Source organism: Malurus melanocephalus, unplaced genomic scaffold, assembly GCF_030028575.1.
Source record: "Malurus melanocephalus ecotype Western Australia unplaced genomic scaffold, MMel_1.1 scaffold_415, whole genome shotgun sequence".
Lineage (NCBI taxonomy): Eukaryota > Metazoa > Chordata > Aves > Passeriformes > Maluridae > Malurus > Malurus melanocephalus.
In genome coordinates, this window is record NW_026623647.1 from 584,792 (window position 1) to 602,459 (window position 17,668).

Consider the following 17,668-nt stretch of genomic DNA (forward strand, 5'->3'; position numbering starts at 1 on the left):
TAAATTATTATATTCAAGTGAATCCAATATGCCCAGTAGCTTTTGGGTRCATGAGCATCCACCTAATTCTGTGTGCATTTCCATTAAATATGTAGTCAGTGAAGTCTTAAAAACCACAAATCAGTCTAGTTTTCCTGAATAAGACCCCAGTGCTTGTAAATTGAAAAGTGCTTTCTGCCTCTCGTTGCTCGTCCCAGTGAAAACCTTTGCCATGAAAATGAATTCGATTGAGGATGTTAGGCTGAGAGGTAGCAGTTAGAAAGAAAGCACAAGGAGAAACAAGATTCATTCTTCCCATCCTGTTCCAGCCCTGTGCAGGACTCACCACAATAATTCCAGGGGCTTTGTGCAGCTGCAGACACAGATGGACCGTGGTTGGGGAAATATTTGCATCCTGATCTGCCTTTGGGGGTGGATTCCTCCTCAGTTCAAAGCCTGTCCTGCGGAAGGGAGCTGAGGCAGTGGGATGCCACTCAGTTTCATTCTGTGAGAGAAGGAGGGTGATCCCCAGCTCTCAGTACAGATTCCCTGGGAGCAGGGTGGTTTTTCCAGCATCTCTGAGCATCTCTGAGTGCCCAGAGGCCCCTTCAGTGCCACACTCAGGAACACAGGACACGCTTCCAACTCTCTTGTGGCTCTCAACTTTTGTTCTTTATTTTATCACCTCTTTCATCTAAAATGAAAGATGTTTCTCACTTTATGAGAAAACAATAATTCTTCATGTCTTAATGAAAAAAGCATCAGCCTCTTCTGTGATGTCTGTTGAGCCTTTCCACCAGTGTGACATATGACAGAAAGGATGAAATACCTTTGAGACTGCTTAGTGTAGTCTGCAAAAAAGATAGAGATACAGAGATGTGTATGTATAAATACCAAATATAGATGTGCATAAAGCATGGATAGATGCTGAAGCAAGGCAAACAGTCATCAATCATATCTGAGTCTCTACTCCCAGATAAATTGTGGTTTATATGAATTATTCCGTTATGTTGTGTGGATATATATGCATTGATTTAAAAAAAAAAAAAAAGTCATCTCCTTGACAGAAGTCTCTTCCTAATAGACCCYATTAATCAAAACCTAAATTTACAGTGCCTTTTGTTTTGCTTATTTCCTTTCAGTACATTCATTTTCAAATTATCACCAAATTAATCACGTACAGAGTTTTAAACTGGCTGCCACGTGGTGAAGCATTTCTGGTTCCTCTCCATTACACTGAGCATTAGTTACTAAGCCACAGTTCAAGGCTCTGTTTAGCCTGATTCTGTCCTGAACCTAATTGGAATCAGCTAGATTCTTCCTTGTAAATGGGTCAGTCACACAGAAAAAAAAGCATCAAATGTAATCTTGAGATTGTGAAATAAAGCAGAGAAGAAGAAAAAAGAAGATAATTTTATTTCCCCTCATTGATACCTGCCTGGTGGTTAAAAGAAGGATTAAAATGAGGTCATTAAACTTTCCTTGGAGACAAAACCCAGACCTCAGTGGTAATATGATTAATCAAATATAAAAGTGAAGCTATTCTGAATGAATAACTCATTTTTATAGAATATCTAATTACTGAAATGTCGTCTGCTGCAGAAAAAAAGGGGGGGGGGAAATTAATTGCAATAACAATTCAAGAAGATAAAGTTTTTCTGAATTAGGTCTACACAAGAAGCTAAATTGAGTTGATTAAGTAATTTTGGTTTCAGGAACACCCTTGATGGAAGTTAGTAGTAATGAATTTTTCAGACCTCAGAGTTTAAAATTGCCAAAGACCAGAGATTAAAAAAAAAAAGGTACGATAGTTTCATTACTAATTTCAATTTTCTGTCACCAAAAAACAAAAAAGTAGGGAGGGGATCTAAAAAAATACTCTATTGGTCTCTCTGAGATTGGACACGTGTACTACTTGGTGTAAAATCAAGAATAATACAACCTCCTCTCCATGGAGGTTGGAGAGAGTGAGCTCAGCCCGTTGGAGCTGCAGCRTCGCACGGGAGGCAGAGCCAGGAGGAGCAGCACGGATTTTGTGTGATTCCTGCATGACCTGGAGCACCCAGCACAGGGCTCTCCTGTCCCTGCAGCACTTTTCACCCGTGGGCTGAGTGGCACAGCCATCCCCAGTCCCAAGGGGACACATAATGAAATGTGTGTGACACGTAACCAAACATGTGTGTGACACGTAACCAAACATGTGTGTGACACGTCACGAAACATGCGTGTGACACGTCAGTCAAATCCACATTTCGTTTGCTGGTTTGTGCAGCTGGGTTAATATTATAATGAATATGATAATTACGTTAATAAGAATCTAATGATAAAATTTTAATTAGCGTTATAGTATCATATAAAGTTATCAAAGCACAGACAACCCCCAGCCCATGACAGCGCCCATCAGGCTGTCCCCCGTTTGTCACCATCTCATCTGCAGCATCTGGCAGGGCTGTCTCCTGGTTCAGAGTCTCATTTATCAGGGATTTCTCTCCTCCTCCTCCTCCMCTGTTCAGCCTGAGCAGGATCCASAGGGAGAAGCTGTAGARCCCATCCCATTCTGTGCTTTCTGTGGTGCTGTTGAGGAATTGTCCAGGGAGAGGGAGGCTCCAGGCAGGTGTGAGCACCCTGAGGGTGACAGGGACAGGGGCACTGACAGCATCTCTGGAGTCAAAGGAGACATCAGAGGGCGGTGTCCTTGTTCCTCTGTGCTGTGCTGCCGTGGAAATCACCATGGGCTCCATCATCCATCTGTGTGTGTGGATCAGACCCTGTTCCCATCATCTCTGGTGCAGCAGTCAGGCTGGAATTTCAAGGAGAAATCAGACATTGATGCTCCTGTGTCCCATATCTACCCACACCACGTTTCTTCTCTGATATTTCTCCACCTGCAGCATTTCTTTCAAATTTGAATGTTTTCTTCTAGACTTTGTGTTTCTTTCTGCTTTTGGTTATAAATGAAATATCCTAATTCTCCTCCTGAACCCAGAGCTGGCCTTGCAGAGCCCAGTTCAGCTGTCTGGATGCAGACACCCAGCACCATCCTGGTTAGGCTGAATATCCACACATCTCTGACAGGTCCACGTCTGCCAGATGTCCCAGGCAAATACCCACTTGTGCTGGATTACTTCTTTATCTTAAAAGTCCAAAGCATCTCAGGCACAGGCGTGAGGCTGAGAAATTGAAATACATTCTGCAATTCCATTGCAAGGCATTGAAATAAATCCCCTCCTGAGGTTGGCTAACTTCCTTGGGTCGGCAGGTTTTTAATTCTTCAATATTCTGTTCCCTTAAAAACAGTTGCTTCCGAGGGCTGTCATTTTAAGAGGATATATATCTGGAATTTCATTAAGTACATTTCACTTATGAAATCTTTAGTGACATGCTGGGGGRAAAAGAAAAAGGGAGATTTAGCAAAGGATTTGGGAGTGCTGTGAGTTTTCTCTTATCAAATCTTTTCTAACTGTCCAGGATGTCTTAAAGCTTCCCAGTTGTGAAAGGAAGGTCACAACACAGAAAACAGCCAGTTAAAATCAGAGAATGGTTGCAAGGTTTCTCAAAAGTTTTCTTGAGCATGGTAGAGTTTTTCATACTGCTCAGCATGGGGAAACAACAGGTTTTAATTGCTAAAAAAAAATTAAAAGGACAAACAATATTATTTGCTTTCCTGAATTTACAAGTGTAGAGTGACTCCATCTTTTCTTTGACCCAATATCCTCCCAKTTCTCACTGCATTTCTCTGCTCCATTCCACAGGAAATGTTGAAAACAAAATTTCAGTGAGAAGCCTCTTTTTCATGGCAAGGCTGATTAATTACACAGCATTTAATTCGGTCTTTTCTGTGCTCTGAGTTATTGTGAGCAGGCAGGCATTTCTCTGGAGTGCCAGATTCTCACCTGSGTGAAGGTGACAKGGAGTTGGACTTGGTGRCCTTTAAAGGTCCCTTCCAACACRAATCATTCTGTGATTTTGAGATTTTAGGGACTCCATCCTTTCCTGTAGAAACCCTGGCACAAATCTCCTGTAGGTGTGAGTTCTCACCCCATTGGTAGATATCACCACTGTATTTTAAACATCAGTAAGGACATAAAAAATTGGCCACTGTGTCCGAGTGCAGAGGAACATGTCTTTAAACCACAGAATAAACCACACTTTTAGAATAAAACATCTGCTGCAGTGGTTTTCTCCTACAAGAGTGCTCTGTTCAGTCAGGAACCCTTTTTATGGCCAGATCAGAGGGTATTTCAGGGCCTGCTGATCGAGTTCCAATCTACTCTTTAGAAAAACCCTAAAAAGCTCTTTGTGCTAATTCTGAGGCTAATCTGGAAATAACAGTGGCAATTGCAGTGCAGGGGAGGTTTGAGCAGGAGTCAGTGTGCACATAGGCTGAGCTCTGCTGCACAGGAACCTTGTTAAAAACCTCAATACCAGGATTATGGCATACATGAAAAATCAGTTTCAGTACTCTCCAAATTCTTCCTTTCCCAAATATCCATCCTGAGATCTCAGAAGCACACGAGCAGCTTTTCTACGCCTTAAAATCTGAAAAAATTAAATTAAAAACTCATTAYGAGGAATGGGCAGTTAATAAGAAAATCCTAAACCAGACTTTCCAGCTTAAGGCCCTTCTTTATGAAACTTTATTACAGGTGCCTGAATTGAAACATCCCCTTCTAGACACATTTCACCAAGAGATGCTGAGCCAGACCTGTGGAGTGCATTTTGCTCACTTAGGAGCTGAGTTCTCTCACACAGTTTTTGCCTCTCTGGTTTACATGTAAATCAGGAAAAACACATTTTCAAAGTGTTGTTCAAAGCAGCGTGATTATTTGCTGCTCTGCAGTTTGCTGGAGGAGAAGGAAATGCAAGGCTTGACAAATGCATTAATTTCATCCTCTCTTTAGGGAGATGGTTGTTTTAGGGAGTAGGATGCATTGGAAAGCTCCCCGTGCCGTGGTGGGGGATTCCAGGGATGCCACTTTGGCGAGTCAGGATATCCAGGATACCTAAAATCCCATTTATTTAAAACAGATGTAGACAAAAKTAAGAGAATAAAAAGAAGTTCTATTTATTGAAGGGCCTTGAGGTGCATTCAGGGCAGTCACAGCTGCACCCGAAATGGACAATGGCTCACGGGTTTTTCACGTTTTATCAGTTTTGTCCATTTGCACATTGGGGCTGAATCCTCCAATTCCATCTGCAGCCAATGAAGTCATTTATTCCAAATTTTCTCCCCCCAGTTCTCTGTTGTTTCCATCTCCTGGGGCACAGTGAGGTGTCCTTGAGTTTGGGGCCTGGAGAGGAATTGTTTTGTGTAAAAATGGGAGAGCAGGAGCTCAGCACTGTCTGTGGARTCTGGAGTTAAACACTGAAGAATCACAGGGTTACAGAGACATGGAAATRGAGAAGCTGAAATCCTAAGGCATCATCCAAACCAAYGGTATCCTTTGGGGTGGTGAGCTTCCCAGCTGGTTATTCTTTCAGCCCTTTTGTCCCCAGCCCATACAGAGGTGTTTGGGATCCCCAGTGGATCCAGCCCACCCTGGTTCCCATCCTGGCTGGGGCTGTTCTATCCAGGGTCACATTGTGCAGATGGATGGGCTAATCCAGACTGGCCTGATGGGTTTATCAGTAACACATGAATTAAAGATGCTCTCAGGATCCTGCCCCAGTGCAGGGCATGGCTCCAGCCCGTTCTGCAGCTGCCTTGAGGGACAGGAAAGTCACTCCAGCCTTTGGTTGTTCACCCTTTGGTTGAAGCACAGGGCTGTCAAGCACTGTAAAGCCATGATGTGTCTGTGCAAAAATGTTCTGTTATATAAATGTATGTATATAAGGTTTGGGGTTTTTTTTTAAGAATGAGGCTTTTTAGGCAGTTCCAGCTGTTTTAAAATCTATGTCTCTATTTAAAAGAGAGCATTACTAATTACACCTGACAATCAAATAGTCTGCAGAAAAGTATCAGCCACCTTTTCCTGCTGTTCGTTCCCTAGGCAAGAAACAAAGGTATGTTAGACAAGAGAGCAAATGAAATGTTCAAAGGATCCTTGTCTAAAACTGGAAAATAAAAGGGCTGTGCTATCAGATCAGAATTTTAATGTATATTGTTTCCACTGGCTCCTGACATAAAATCTTTCATTGCTGGGTATAACCATTGTTAAAGGTCACCGTTGCAAAGGCTACATCATTTAGACGAGATGAGATCCCATTTTGGATAAATTCACAATTTTAGTTCCTAACAAGGAGATAGTATCAGGATTTGAATGTACAAGAGTGTCGGTTTACGGATTAAAGGCTTTTGTGTTCTGGAAACCACACTATGCCAGATTGCATGAGTTTCAGTGAGATGTGCAAGTCCCCAAAGTCAAGTAGGTTGATTAAAGTGCTTCTTTATAGCCTTTGAAATACAGATAAAGTACAACTTTCCTACACGGGGTTAATGTAGATTTTTTTTTTTCTTGACAAGGCTGTATGCCTTCCAAGGACATAATTTTAATCTCTTTTTAAACCTTTCATATGAGCATTGTAAAAAGCTCCTTTGTGTTGTAATGCATTTTTATAAAATACCTAAATTTCTATGCAAACTTCAAACCTCATTTCTTAAGATATATTTATTTGGAAATAGTTATCTTGCAGCAGAATGGTGTCTTGTGTCATCATTTCTGTGGCATCTTTTCACGCTATCAAAAGAATGTAACATCTGATAATGAAAAAAAAAATCAGTGCTCTTTGTTAGACATGCAAACTACTTTTTTTTTTTTTTTAATATCCTTTTRCTATTATGTGCTCTGAACTCCTGGCATGTACTCAAAAAGTCTTTGAACCAAGGTGAAACCTACACGTTCCTTCCTCACACCRGAGTCTGAAGTGAGAGGGTTTTCTTTTGCTGTTTCTGAAAGAGAGGGTATTGCTTTATTCTTCTCTGTCCCAGCTTTGTCTTCATATTCAAAGAGYAAAATTTGTATATTGATCCACAATTAGTTATTATTTGAGATTTCAAAAAAAATAACAGCAGTAAAGGCAAAGCATAGAGCTGGTGGCTGTCACCTGTAGCAAGAACACAACAGAAATTGTCTGTGCTCCAGATGGGATCAGAAGTGGCAAACTTTAAGATTTGCTGTTTTTTCCAAACTGACCCAAAGAAAAAGAAATCAGCACGTGGAGACCACGCTGAGCATCACTGGAGCTTCCCCGTGAACGAGGGGATGCTGGGCTCCASCACAGCTGACAGGAGAGGTGCTTCAACAGCACAGACTGCTGGGGGCCAAGACACGACTTCCAAAGCATCTTTAAAAGAAAGCTGGTGAGCTTTCAGTGGTGATTTYGTGCTCATGCACTTCCTTGAGCCAGCAGGGCAAGGCTGACTCCTGCCTTCAGTTCTGAACTAGCACCGTGGCAGCTGGGTGTGAATTTATCCATGGATGGGCTGTGGAGTAGATCCACATGGATGTRAAGCTGAAGCAGGGATGCTGCAGTGCAGAAAATGTGTCCATGAGCCTGGAAAAACARCAGCCAAGAGGTGTAAGAAGGGGCTACAGGCCGGTGTAACGCAGAGCAGCTTCAAAAAGGAGCGAGGACATCGGTGGGCATCACTCAAAACATCAGAGTATTGTTTAATAAAACAAGAAATGAGCGCCTCAAAGCAAAATAAGGCTGACTTTGCAGGGGTTTTGTGGGGTTTTGAGCAAGCTGGTGGTCTTCTACRCAGTGCAGGGAGCCCCTGGAAGTTGCTGTGTGACTGTCACAGYCGCTGGGAGCTGCACAGCACAGAGGGACTGTGATAACTCAGCCCCAGCACAGCCTCCCATCCCTGCAGCAACCAATATTGGAAATTAAAGGTCACAGAATTGATAGTAAGGCTTAAGAAAACAGCAATTAGTCTGCTAGGAAGAAAAGCTAAATTACCAGTAGTAGGAGTAGAGGGGGGGGGAAAAAAAAAGAGCGTTATTGATCTAAATATCAAGTTGGCAGATACGCAGAGTACAATCTAGAGGTTTTTTACACCTCTGGGCTTATTCAACCCCCACAATAAAAAATGCAGGCCTATAAAAACGGAATAAGAAGCAATCAATTAGGATGGCATTTGCTTGTTTCCGTGCTGCAGTTGGGCAGGCACATCACAATTAATGATTTATTAGGAGATTTTCATCTTTTTYTTTTCTTTTCCCCCCATTTTACACAGATTGSTGCAACCACACCGCAGTTGTTTATTAATTTGCCTGTTTTTCAGGCATCTTTGTTGAATATTATGCAGAAAGGGTAAACCCTTTTACCCAACCCTGTGCAKGCTGGCAGCAGGATTTGGGGAGGGATGGGACTCTCCACCACCMCATGCACTCTCATTTCAGTTTCTCCCAGCCTAAGGGACCTAGACAGAAGATTCAGCACTTTGCAGCAGTCACAGCTGTCAGGGGAAGGGCTCTGAGTTTAATAAGAGGACTGAGATGCCCTTCTTTTTCTGTGTTAATCCATAGCTATAGGTCGTGAAACACTATTTCTGCAGGCAATTCAGCCTTCATAAACCACTACTGCCTGGAACAAATGTTGTGTCATCATTAGTGAATTTTGGAGACAACAGAAAGATCTTTCCTGAAGATATTCTTGTGAACAAGTCTTTATCTTCGCAGCTTTTTAGCAAAACTTGCTAGGCAAAAATGTAAGAATATTGGAAAAAAGGAATTCCCTTTAGAAGGAAGCCTGAATAATTATCTTTGTATTCATCTGTCTCARTCCCACACCTCCCTAGGAGTGGCTGCAGTAGCTAATTGGTTTTATTCAGCTGTGCATGGCTTCACTGCCCAGACTYCAGATTTATTGCACAAAGTCAAGTCATGCTGTAAATTCATCATCTGTCCCCCACATCAACCCYTTTCTCCTCCAGAATGATATTTGTCTGTGTGTTTATGTGCTGTCAGCTCCAAATGAGACAAAAGGCAAATTCTGGGATTAACCAATTTTAGTACCAGCCCAAAAATCAGAATGAATATTTTCCTTTTTAGCAAGGCATGACTTCAGAGAGACCAGCTCCAGAGAAGTGGGAGAAGTCATTTGCCAGCATAGGCCTTTATGGGAGGGGAAGAAAAAAAAAAAAGACCCTACAGAATTTAAGAATTTAGGAACATGCCCATTTCAGAACTAATCCTTATCAGAGAAGGGGATAAAAGTGTGTAACAATCAGCCATAGAAATCCTTGAGAATGGTCTTCAAAAAAGCACTCTGGAAACTAAGGACTTCAAATGCAACAATTGAAAGTGAAGCTAAATGAAATACAGGGGAATATGAGTAAATGCTACAGGTATAGGTCAAGCCCTGCTTTATCAATCTTGTGTTTAYTCCAGCAGCTCCTCTGCTGCCCATTGTTTTACCTTGTTTGAATAGATATGCTTCTCTTTATTTGAAAATCAATTGTAATCTTATGAAAGAGAACTTAGAGCAGAGAGAATGCTGGAAAGCAGTATAGTGAAAGATGTTCATTATCCTGAATTACTCCAGGGTAGGGAGGGAATGACATTAAAGAAGTGTGGGTAGCTTTGAGCTGCCATCCTTCCTTTAGCAGGTGTAATTTAATGTCATTACTTAATTTTATTAAAGGTAAAGACAATTGTGGACAATACACATTACAGCATTTACCTATAATAATGATGGTGGGGGAGTGTGAGAGGGAGGAAAGGCAGGCTCCAGTTTGAATTCCCAATAGCTGCTGATCTGTAGCTGATGAAAATTATTCTTTTCTTCATGGCACATCTCTCCAAGATTTGCTTCTTACCCTGAATAGCTTTGGATGGCTCCTTTGATCCCAGTGGAAGWGCTCTGTTCTCATCGGAAAAATACTTTGCTTTGTAAGCACCATAAGCAATATCCACTCTCAGTGCTGCTTAGGACTGATCATTTCCTAACTGCACCTAACAGAGGTGAACAGCAAGTGGATGAGCTCCTGGATTGYCCAGGATGTGCCAAACATTGTGGTTTTTACCCCAGTGAAAAAGTGTTGTAGGCTGCTGTCATCTCCCTCCAGGCTTTATATTGGTATGTGCTCGTGTATTTATAAATTTTCATATAACCTATGAAATTGGTATTTTGAAATGTGTAAGCTTTATCACTTTGGGCTAAAAACAGATGTTGTGATGGCTGTTAGAGGAGCTGCTGTAAAATCTGTYGTGTGGGATTTTCCTTGTAAYCCAAACTCACTGGGTTCTGACCTGYTGAAGGTGATCAGGGGTGTGTAGGACTGTCCCTCTTCAGTGTGTYAAATACAGCTGATSRTTTGYTCTTGATGMCTTAATTCTATTTSRTTCTGCAGGGCATAAGCCTAGGAGYGACAGACAAAATCTGTGGTCCTGGGCTGAAGATYTGAGATGGTTTCACGGAGTGTTTAACTCCTTTGGAATTACAATATGATACCTTGTTGTCAGCAGTGCAGCCTAAAAGAGGCTGGGGGCTCATCAGCTGTCACTGCTGCCGTGCCATACAACATTAATTTAATGTAATGGGCAATAACTAGTGTGGATTTAGGAGGAGATGATCCTGTTTAACTAATCTCCTTCAGTTCAGACAGGGTTGATAGTAGAGTGTACATATGACATAATCTAATGGATTTTTCAAGAGGCTTTTGATAAATTTCCATATATTTCCCTGCTTAAACCGTATGCCGCAGAGACTCCAAATTGGGCAAGAGAATGGGTAAAGAACAAGTGAAATCAGGGGAAATAAAGAGAAAAGAAGAGCTGTAGCATGTAGTGGAATAAGAATTATCCTGSAGCTTCCCACTGTTCTTCCCCACCACTCAGCATGGCTGGAAAGAGATGCCATCTGCATTCACTAATGAAAACTTGTTTAGGACAGGTGCACGGCAGAAAAGAGGGCAGGATGCCATTCAGGATACCACTAAAGGGCAAATTTAAATTCACATTAGCATAAGGCAGATTGAATATTTTTGCTGTCAGCGGTGAAATAATATATCCTAAATATAAACATCCGTAAGGGAGAGATGCCAGAGGATGGGGATGGGTTAGGAGGGGAAATGGACTCTTGTGCTAACAAAGGAATGATTTATTATCATTTACACAACCTGGCATTTGTGCACACCAAAGGCCAGATTTTAGATGTGCTCTGCTCCTGCAGTTTGGGGCCAGGATTTCGGTTGCAGACTCGGAGCCAGCCGCTCCCGGCGTTTCCCCAGTGTTTAATTTGCCATATGTCAGTCAGGGTGTTGATTTGCAAGTGCTGCTAATAGGCAGTGCTGAGAGATGAGGACAGTTGAAAATTTGGGAATGTGTCTTGCTGGCAGCTTTTGAGCCCCAAATACTGGAAGTGTTCACAGGCCAGGATCCCTGATCAGCCATGTGATAAATCAGGGACTGGAAAGCAGAGAAGAATGCAGTTAATGTGTCAGGATGTGCCTGAACRGGACATGCTCCATGGAAATCAGTGCTAAATGAGAGAATTAAGCACCAGGAAAGGCTGTGGCAAAATCACATGAAACACTTCAAATAATGAGACAAAATCAAATCAAGGGCAGGAAAGAAATAAAATGAAGTAAAATCACTGAAGAAGCAATGAAATGCCATCACTGAAATCTGAGTGAGGCAAAATACCTTGGAATGAACTGAGATAGTAATCCTTAAAAATTTAGGCATTTTAGTCTGCCATTTTTCCCTGCTGTTGACAATTAACTCTCTGGTTGCTGTAACTGAGCAAGAAGAGCAGGAATGGCTTTTGTTGGTTTCCTTGGAGCATTTGCTGAGTCTTGAGCAGTGGCTGTGGGATAGCAGGTTTGTTCTTTGGGTTGAGAGGTGAAACTAGGCTTGGAAAGGTTTGGGGAAACACTCAATGGAAAAAAAAAAAAAAAAAAAAAAAAAAAAAAAAAAAAAAAGGAAAACCAGAATTTAGAGAGATGTGTTGATCATTACAAAAATCTCCATGGTCCTTTTCATGGGCCTGGTTTCCCAGTGGGTTAATGGTGATGAGGGGAGCGGGGAGGTGGCTGTGGGGGCTACAGAAAGCTCCTACAGTGACCTGGGATTTGATTTTTAGTACTGTGTTTGATTTGCAGTATTCAGGAGAAGTGCCTGAGAACAGAGTGGAGGTGGTGGTGGCCAACCTGACGGTGATGGACCGGGAYCAGCCACACTCTCCCAACTGGAACGCCATCTACCGCATCATCAGYGGCGACCCCTCGGGCCACTTCACCGTCCGCACTGACCCCGTCACCAACGAGGGCATGGTCACCGTGGTCAAGGTAAGGGGGAGAACAAAGCCCACCCGTGCTGGTCACCCTCACAGCCACCCAGGCTGCAGGGGTGGCCAGGAGCCTCCAGTTGTTTTGTGCCAGGAGCCTGCGGCTGTTTCGTGCCTTCTCCACCTGGATCTGTTGTTTCCCATCTCTCTCCGTGCAGGAGTCCTGAACGCTCTCACCTCACAGCGTGGCAGTGGTTCTGGGTTTCCCAGCTCAGCACAGCCCACAATGAGCTTTCAAAAAGCTTCACGTGCTGAAGGGTCTGCCCAGCATCCAAGCTTGACCTCCACCTCCTGCTTCTCCTTGGCTCTTTGAGCTCTGTAAGAGGGAAGGGGTCTGGTCTGGGCAGCCCTGCCCTTCCTGAGCCAGAAAAGCCCTGTTTGCTGTGAGTTGAGAGTTCACTGTATAAATCAGTCACATGATCCTCTGTGAAAGCAGGGAGTGCAAGAGACATCTCAGGGGGAGGGAATTTTCTGGTAAGAGAAAGGAAGGAAATTTTCCTTTTGATTGAGTTGTTYGGTGASAAACCTGTTGGAGAAATTTTCCYTTTCCTGGTATTAAGCAATAAACARTGTGGGACAGATCCTCAATTCAGGAGAGCTCCACGCAAGTGGAAACCCCTCCCAGGTTGGATCAGCAGAGGCTCCTGTCTAAAGACTCCAAGAAATAAGACTGTAAATATCCACCATCCCTTCTTCCCTCTGTGCTGGGAGAGCTGGAAGCCTCAAGATACCTGCAGCAAGTATCAAATTGTGTTTCCTTCCTTGCCTCCAAAGAACATGACTTTATCCTCATTGAAGCATTCATTCCTCTCAGTTTTGAGGCCAGGGAGTCATTCCACACAGCCAGAACATCACTGGATCTCCTCAGCTTTCACTGAAGCTCTTTCCAGATAAGATGCCTGTGGATGTTCCCTCTGACTACAAAAAACAGCAAAGCCATCACACACAGACTGTTGAGATGTGTAGGAGCTGCACAGCACACCCTGCACTGCACATGGGAAGGATTAATACCTGCTGGGCTGGATAAAGCCAGCACCTCCTGATAATTATGGCCTTTTCTAACGAACGGTTCTAATCAACGACTTAGGTGGAAATAGTGATGTTTCAATTCAAGGGCTCTGTGCTGAGCCTTGCTTCCTTGTTATCACCAAACAAGGTGCAGTCATCCCTAATGTGCACAGTTTGGGAATTAGGAAAAGTGACATCGGTGAAATGGCAGTGAGGTTACKCTGGCAGGAACGTGTGAGCCTGTCCTGTTCCCTGGCCCTTGGGCTCTCTCTGTGTGTCTGCAGATGCTGCTGTGCTGAAACTTCAAGGGAGACATCATCCTACCTGCCAGGTGGCATTTCAGCAGGGTTCTTTCATTTATCACTTTTTATTGCTCTGTGATGGTGATTGACAGCCTTACCTGGAGCAACATTAGGAAACCTCTTTGAGCTTAGACACGTGTTACAATTGCACATATGTGTGTAAATATACACATATCCACATCTGTGTATCTTCTGCTTAAATAGGAAACATYCAACAAAGTAAAATGCAAAAATTTAACTTCCACTGCCATCAGCAGCCAGTCTGAAATCAAAATTGCCAACGCTTTCACTGCAAGCATGGGAACACCCCKTAATCTAGCAAAGTGTCAGGACTGTAGTTTAAAGGCACATCAAAGTGAACAACAGGGGATTTGCATGATCAGCACTGCTGCACAAGGACTGGTGCATAATGAACCATCCCTCATTCACAACTTGCAGGCAAAAAGCAGGGCAGGTCTGTCAAGGCACCACTGATGCTGGTGTTGACTTTCCACTGCTGTATAACCCACAGTGATCACAAAGCTGAGAACCACGTGGAAATCACATCTCGTCAAGCTGAGCTCAGAGCTTGAAATTGCATCGGATGTCTTCACTACATCACCTCACCTGATCCTCCTGGGCACCAGGGTTCCCTTCTCCTATCAGGTCGGGAGGCTTTTGGTCTATTTCCAGCAAGGAGAATGAGTGAAATTGCTTGTGATTAATTTTTCATGGTGAAGAAGGGAAGACTYTTAGGATTCCACCTTCTTCTTTGAAATATTTTGTTCCCTGTTAATAAGTGAATATGCTGAAAGGTTTRGGGGATGTACTCACACCAGCATGGGTGGCCAGTCAGAGCATGTTCTTTGTGGTGTAGGAGCAGTCTTTTGCTGGTTTGATCACTAGTGTAGGTTGAAAACACTGGTAAAAAATGAAGTCAAGTAATGAACCATTTATTTACAGACCCCACATGGCTGGATTTTCACGTGTATCTTCAAAGCTGATAATACACAGCTCCTGCTGCAAGCAAAGGAGTCACAGCAACAGCACAGGGAGGGGGGTCTGTGCAGAATCCCACCACTTCACCAGCATTTTAGGAGCCTGAAATGGAGGGCCAGAAATTMTTCCAAACCAAATTTCCCTTTGGAAATCAGATTGTGCTCGTGGGAGCCATTTTGCAGCTGCCCTGAGCAAAACCCCATCTGTAGCTCCGGTCTGATCACCAGAAATGTAACATTTCCCTTTTCTGTTCTTGCCTTTCCAAACCATTTCCATAACTGTGCGAGACCCTAATCTTCAAAGAAAGCCCTGATCAAGGGGAGAGAGAAACTTCCCACTCAGATGAGGCACCGCAGAGTCTGAAGACAATCTCCCAGAGCAGCAGTGGCTGCCCTGTGGCAGCCTGCAAAGTAAAAATGTTATTATAAACTCTGCATGGATCAGAGCTGTGAATTTATAATGGAGAATGCTGCTGAAGCTTCAGTTATTATTTGCCTCCACTCTAACACCAGGCAGATTTGTTCACTTCAGTTGAAGTTGAAGAAAAGGAGGACACGTGGCAGCCCCTCGGTGCTGCTCTGCTGCATCCTGGTTGGAGGTGSTGGTGGAGGAGGAGGAGGATGTGCAGCATCTCCAGGGGGAGATTTCACACCCAGATCAGACAGCGAGCATCCAGCAAGGAGAATCTGCAAAAGTGCTGCTTTTTTTTCATTTCGTGTCAAACGCTTCTTGGGCATAAAAGTGAAAAAACGGCACCACTCCCACATGTCCGTGTCCCAAATGCAGCTGTGGGCTTTTTCAGGAGACTGCTGAATCAAAGAAACATTTTGGTTGGAAAATACTTCTAGGATTATCAAGTCCTACTGTTAACCTAGCAGTGCCAAGTCCACCATGTCCCGAAAACCATGTTAAACAAGCAATATATAACATTTTCAGTGAACTACAGSGAGGTGGAAGGGGTGAGTGTGGTGTGAGGAGCACAGAGTGCTCTGTGCACCTCAGAGGGAGGCAGTTTTAAGGAGCAGAGGTGTGAACTGTTGTGGTGGAAATTGCTGATGAAGGTGTGGAAGCAKTTCTGCAGAGGACTGGGCAGTGTCTGACTACAAGGGTCTGCTGTCCCATGGGGTTCAGTAGCTCAGACAGCACAGGCTCTTCATTTTAAACTTTTATTTTTTTCCCCAACAAAACTGCAAAACAGAATTCAGTGGGCACAAGAGAGATGGAGGCAGATCAGCTCTGTCCTGCAGGCTGAAGTGTGGTGGACACTCATGGTGACCCTGATCTTTCAAGGACAGATTTTGGGGTGCCAGATCCCCRTTCAGCCCCGCTCCCTGCACAGTTTTTCTGCAGCCCTGATTTTGTTGCTCCCAGAAGAAAGAGGAGGAAGCTGAGAGAGCAGCCCTACATTTTGAGGGGTGGATAAAACCCCTCTAGTTTGCATCAGGTCACATCCTAGCAGAGCTGTGTGTGGTCAGTGTGTTCTGAGCATCGCCAGCAGGGAGTTTCTCTCCTCCTTCCCCATGGAAATGCTCAAATCAGCCCCCAGCTCCCTCTGAGCCCCTGTGGGCAGGTTAGCAAACAGAGCAGCATCAAAAAAAAAAAAAAAAAGAAAGAAAAAAGAATGAAAATTGAGGGAATATAAATTAGAGGGGCGTGAAAAGAAATTGAGGAAATGCATTAGTCAAATTGTTTCAAGGCCTTGAATGGTGTTTAAATGGGAACTTTTGCCATGCATCGGTTTTGAATGCAGCACAAGTCCRTGAGTCAGCACGGGTGGGTGTACTGGGAATCTTTACGCTTCCTTTTATTTATTAAATGTTGGCCCTGCCTGTCAGGAAGCCGTTTAGCAACRGGAACATTTGCACTTCAATCCGAGCCGAGATTCCGCTGTTTTTACCTTTTGCCCCTGGAATTTGTTTCTCTCGTGTAGCCTCCTATGATTTGATTTCCCTCCTGACAATAGTGGGTTTTAAAGAGGACRTGGCAGGCGGCTGTGGCTGCTGTAAATCCCTGCCCAGGTCGGTGTAACYGTGGCATTTTACACCCTGAGTGAGTGCTCGGCAGGCTCAGTGCTGGAGAAGGCATTGGGGAGGATGGGAACGCTTCTAAATTTATAAATCACAGCAAAGCGGCTCTTAACAAGCAGAGGTGTGATCCTGCATAACTCAAACCTCCCTGGCAGATGATTAGCRACTTCCCTCATAATAATTAGTGGGATGGTTTAGAAATTATTATTATACTGGGCTCAGCCAGTCGTGCCAGCAAAGGCTTTTCAAAAACTCCGTCTGGCTCCCGAGACACATCTTCATGTGYGTGTTGAGAAGAGATCTGTGGCCTCCCAGCAGCAAAACCCAGCTGTGAGAGCTGGAGGCAACCCCCAGAGATCACGAGATGCCTTGCAGGCGGAGGAGAGGTCCCACTGGAAYGACCACCTGCTTAAGCTGACAGGGAATTGTTCCTGGCAGCTCCACCTTTGCTTATAAACTCATTTAAGAGGGAAAATAAAGAGCCCTTCAGGCTCATGGGTCTGCAGGGACCATCCTGGTTACACAGTCAGCGTTTTTCTGTGCTAACAGCCCTGCTAAGTGCCCGTCCCATCCCTCTTAGCAGGCTCCACCTGTTGCATTAGAGCAGCCCTGGCTGGGTTTGTTCATTTGATGCTCAGCTCTCGCAGGCAGGTTGTCCTTTGGAACCCACTGATCATTGGAACGAAGCACAGGACAAGTGCTCCCTGCTGTGTGTGGATTTTTTTTAACTGTTTGACCCTTCAAACACTGGATGGCCAAATCCTCCACTGGATTGAAGCCGCTCTGGATTTACACCTTCTAAAGAGCTGAGCTCAGGATGAAACGAGATGAGGCAATGGCTTYGATATCATCTGCCTTCTAACCTTGCAGCAAGGTAGAATTCAYTCTCTGCTTGGCTCTACACTTGCTTGTTTGTTTGTTCTAGGCAGTGGATTACGAGATGAACAGAGCTTTCATGCTGACAGTGATGGTATCAAACCARGCTCCCCTGGCCAGTGGCATCCAGATGTCCTTCCAGTCGACAGCAGGAGTCACCATCTCAGTGACAGACGTCAACGAAGCGCCCTATTTCCCCACCAACCACAAGCTGATCAGGCTGGAGGAAGGGGTGCCCACGGGGACGGTGCTGACCACGTTCTC

The 17,668-nt window shown here is 44.0% G+C and overlaps 1 protein-coding gene across 1 annotated transcript in view; it reads left to right on the forward strand.

Moving 5' to 3' along the window:
* Positions 1–17,668, forward strand: part of CDH4 (cadherin 4) — a 405,208-nt gene that overhangs the window by 369,089 nt on the left and 18,451 nt on the right. The window contains exons 9-10 of the mRNA XM_057379655.1: positions 12,029–12,214; positions 17,454–17,668. The exon at positions 17,454–17,668 is cut by the window's right edge and continues 5 nt beyond it. Of these exons, the coding sequence (XP_057235638.1) occupies positions 12,029–12,214; positions 17,454–17,668 (401 nt within the window). The remainder of the gene's footprint in view (positions 1–12,028; positions 12,215–17,453) is intronic.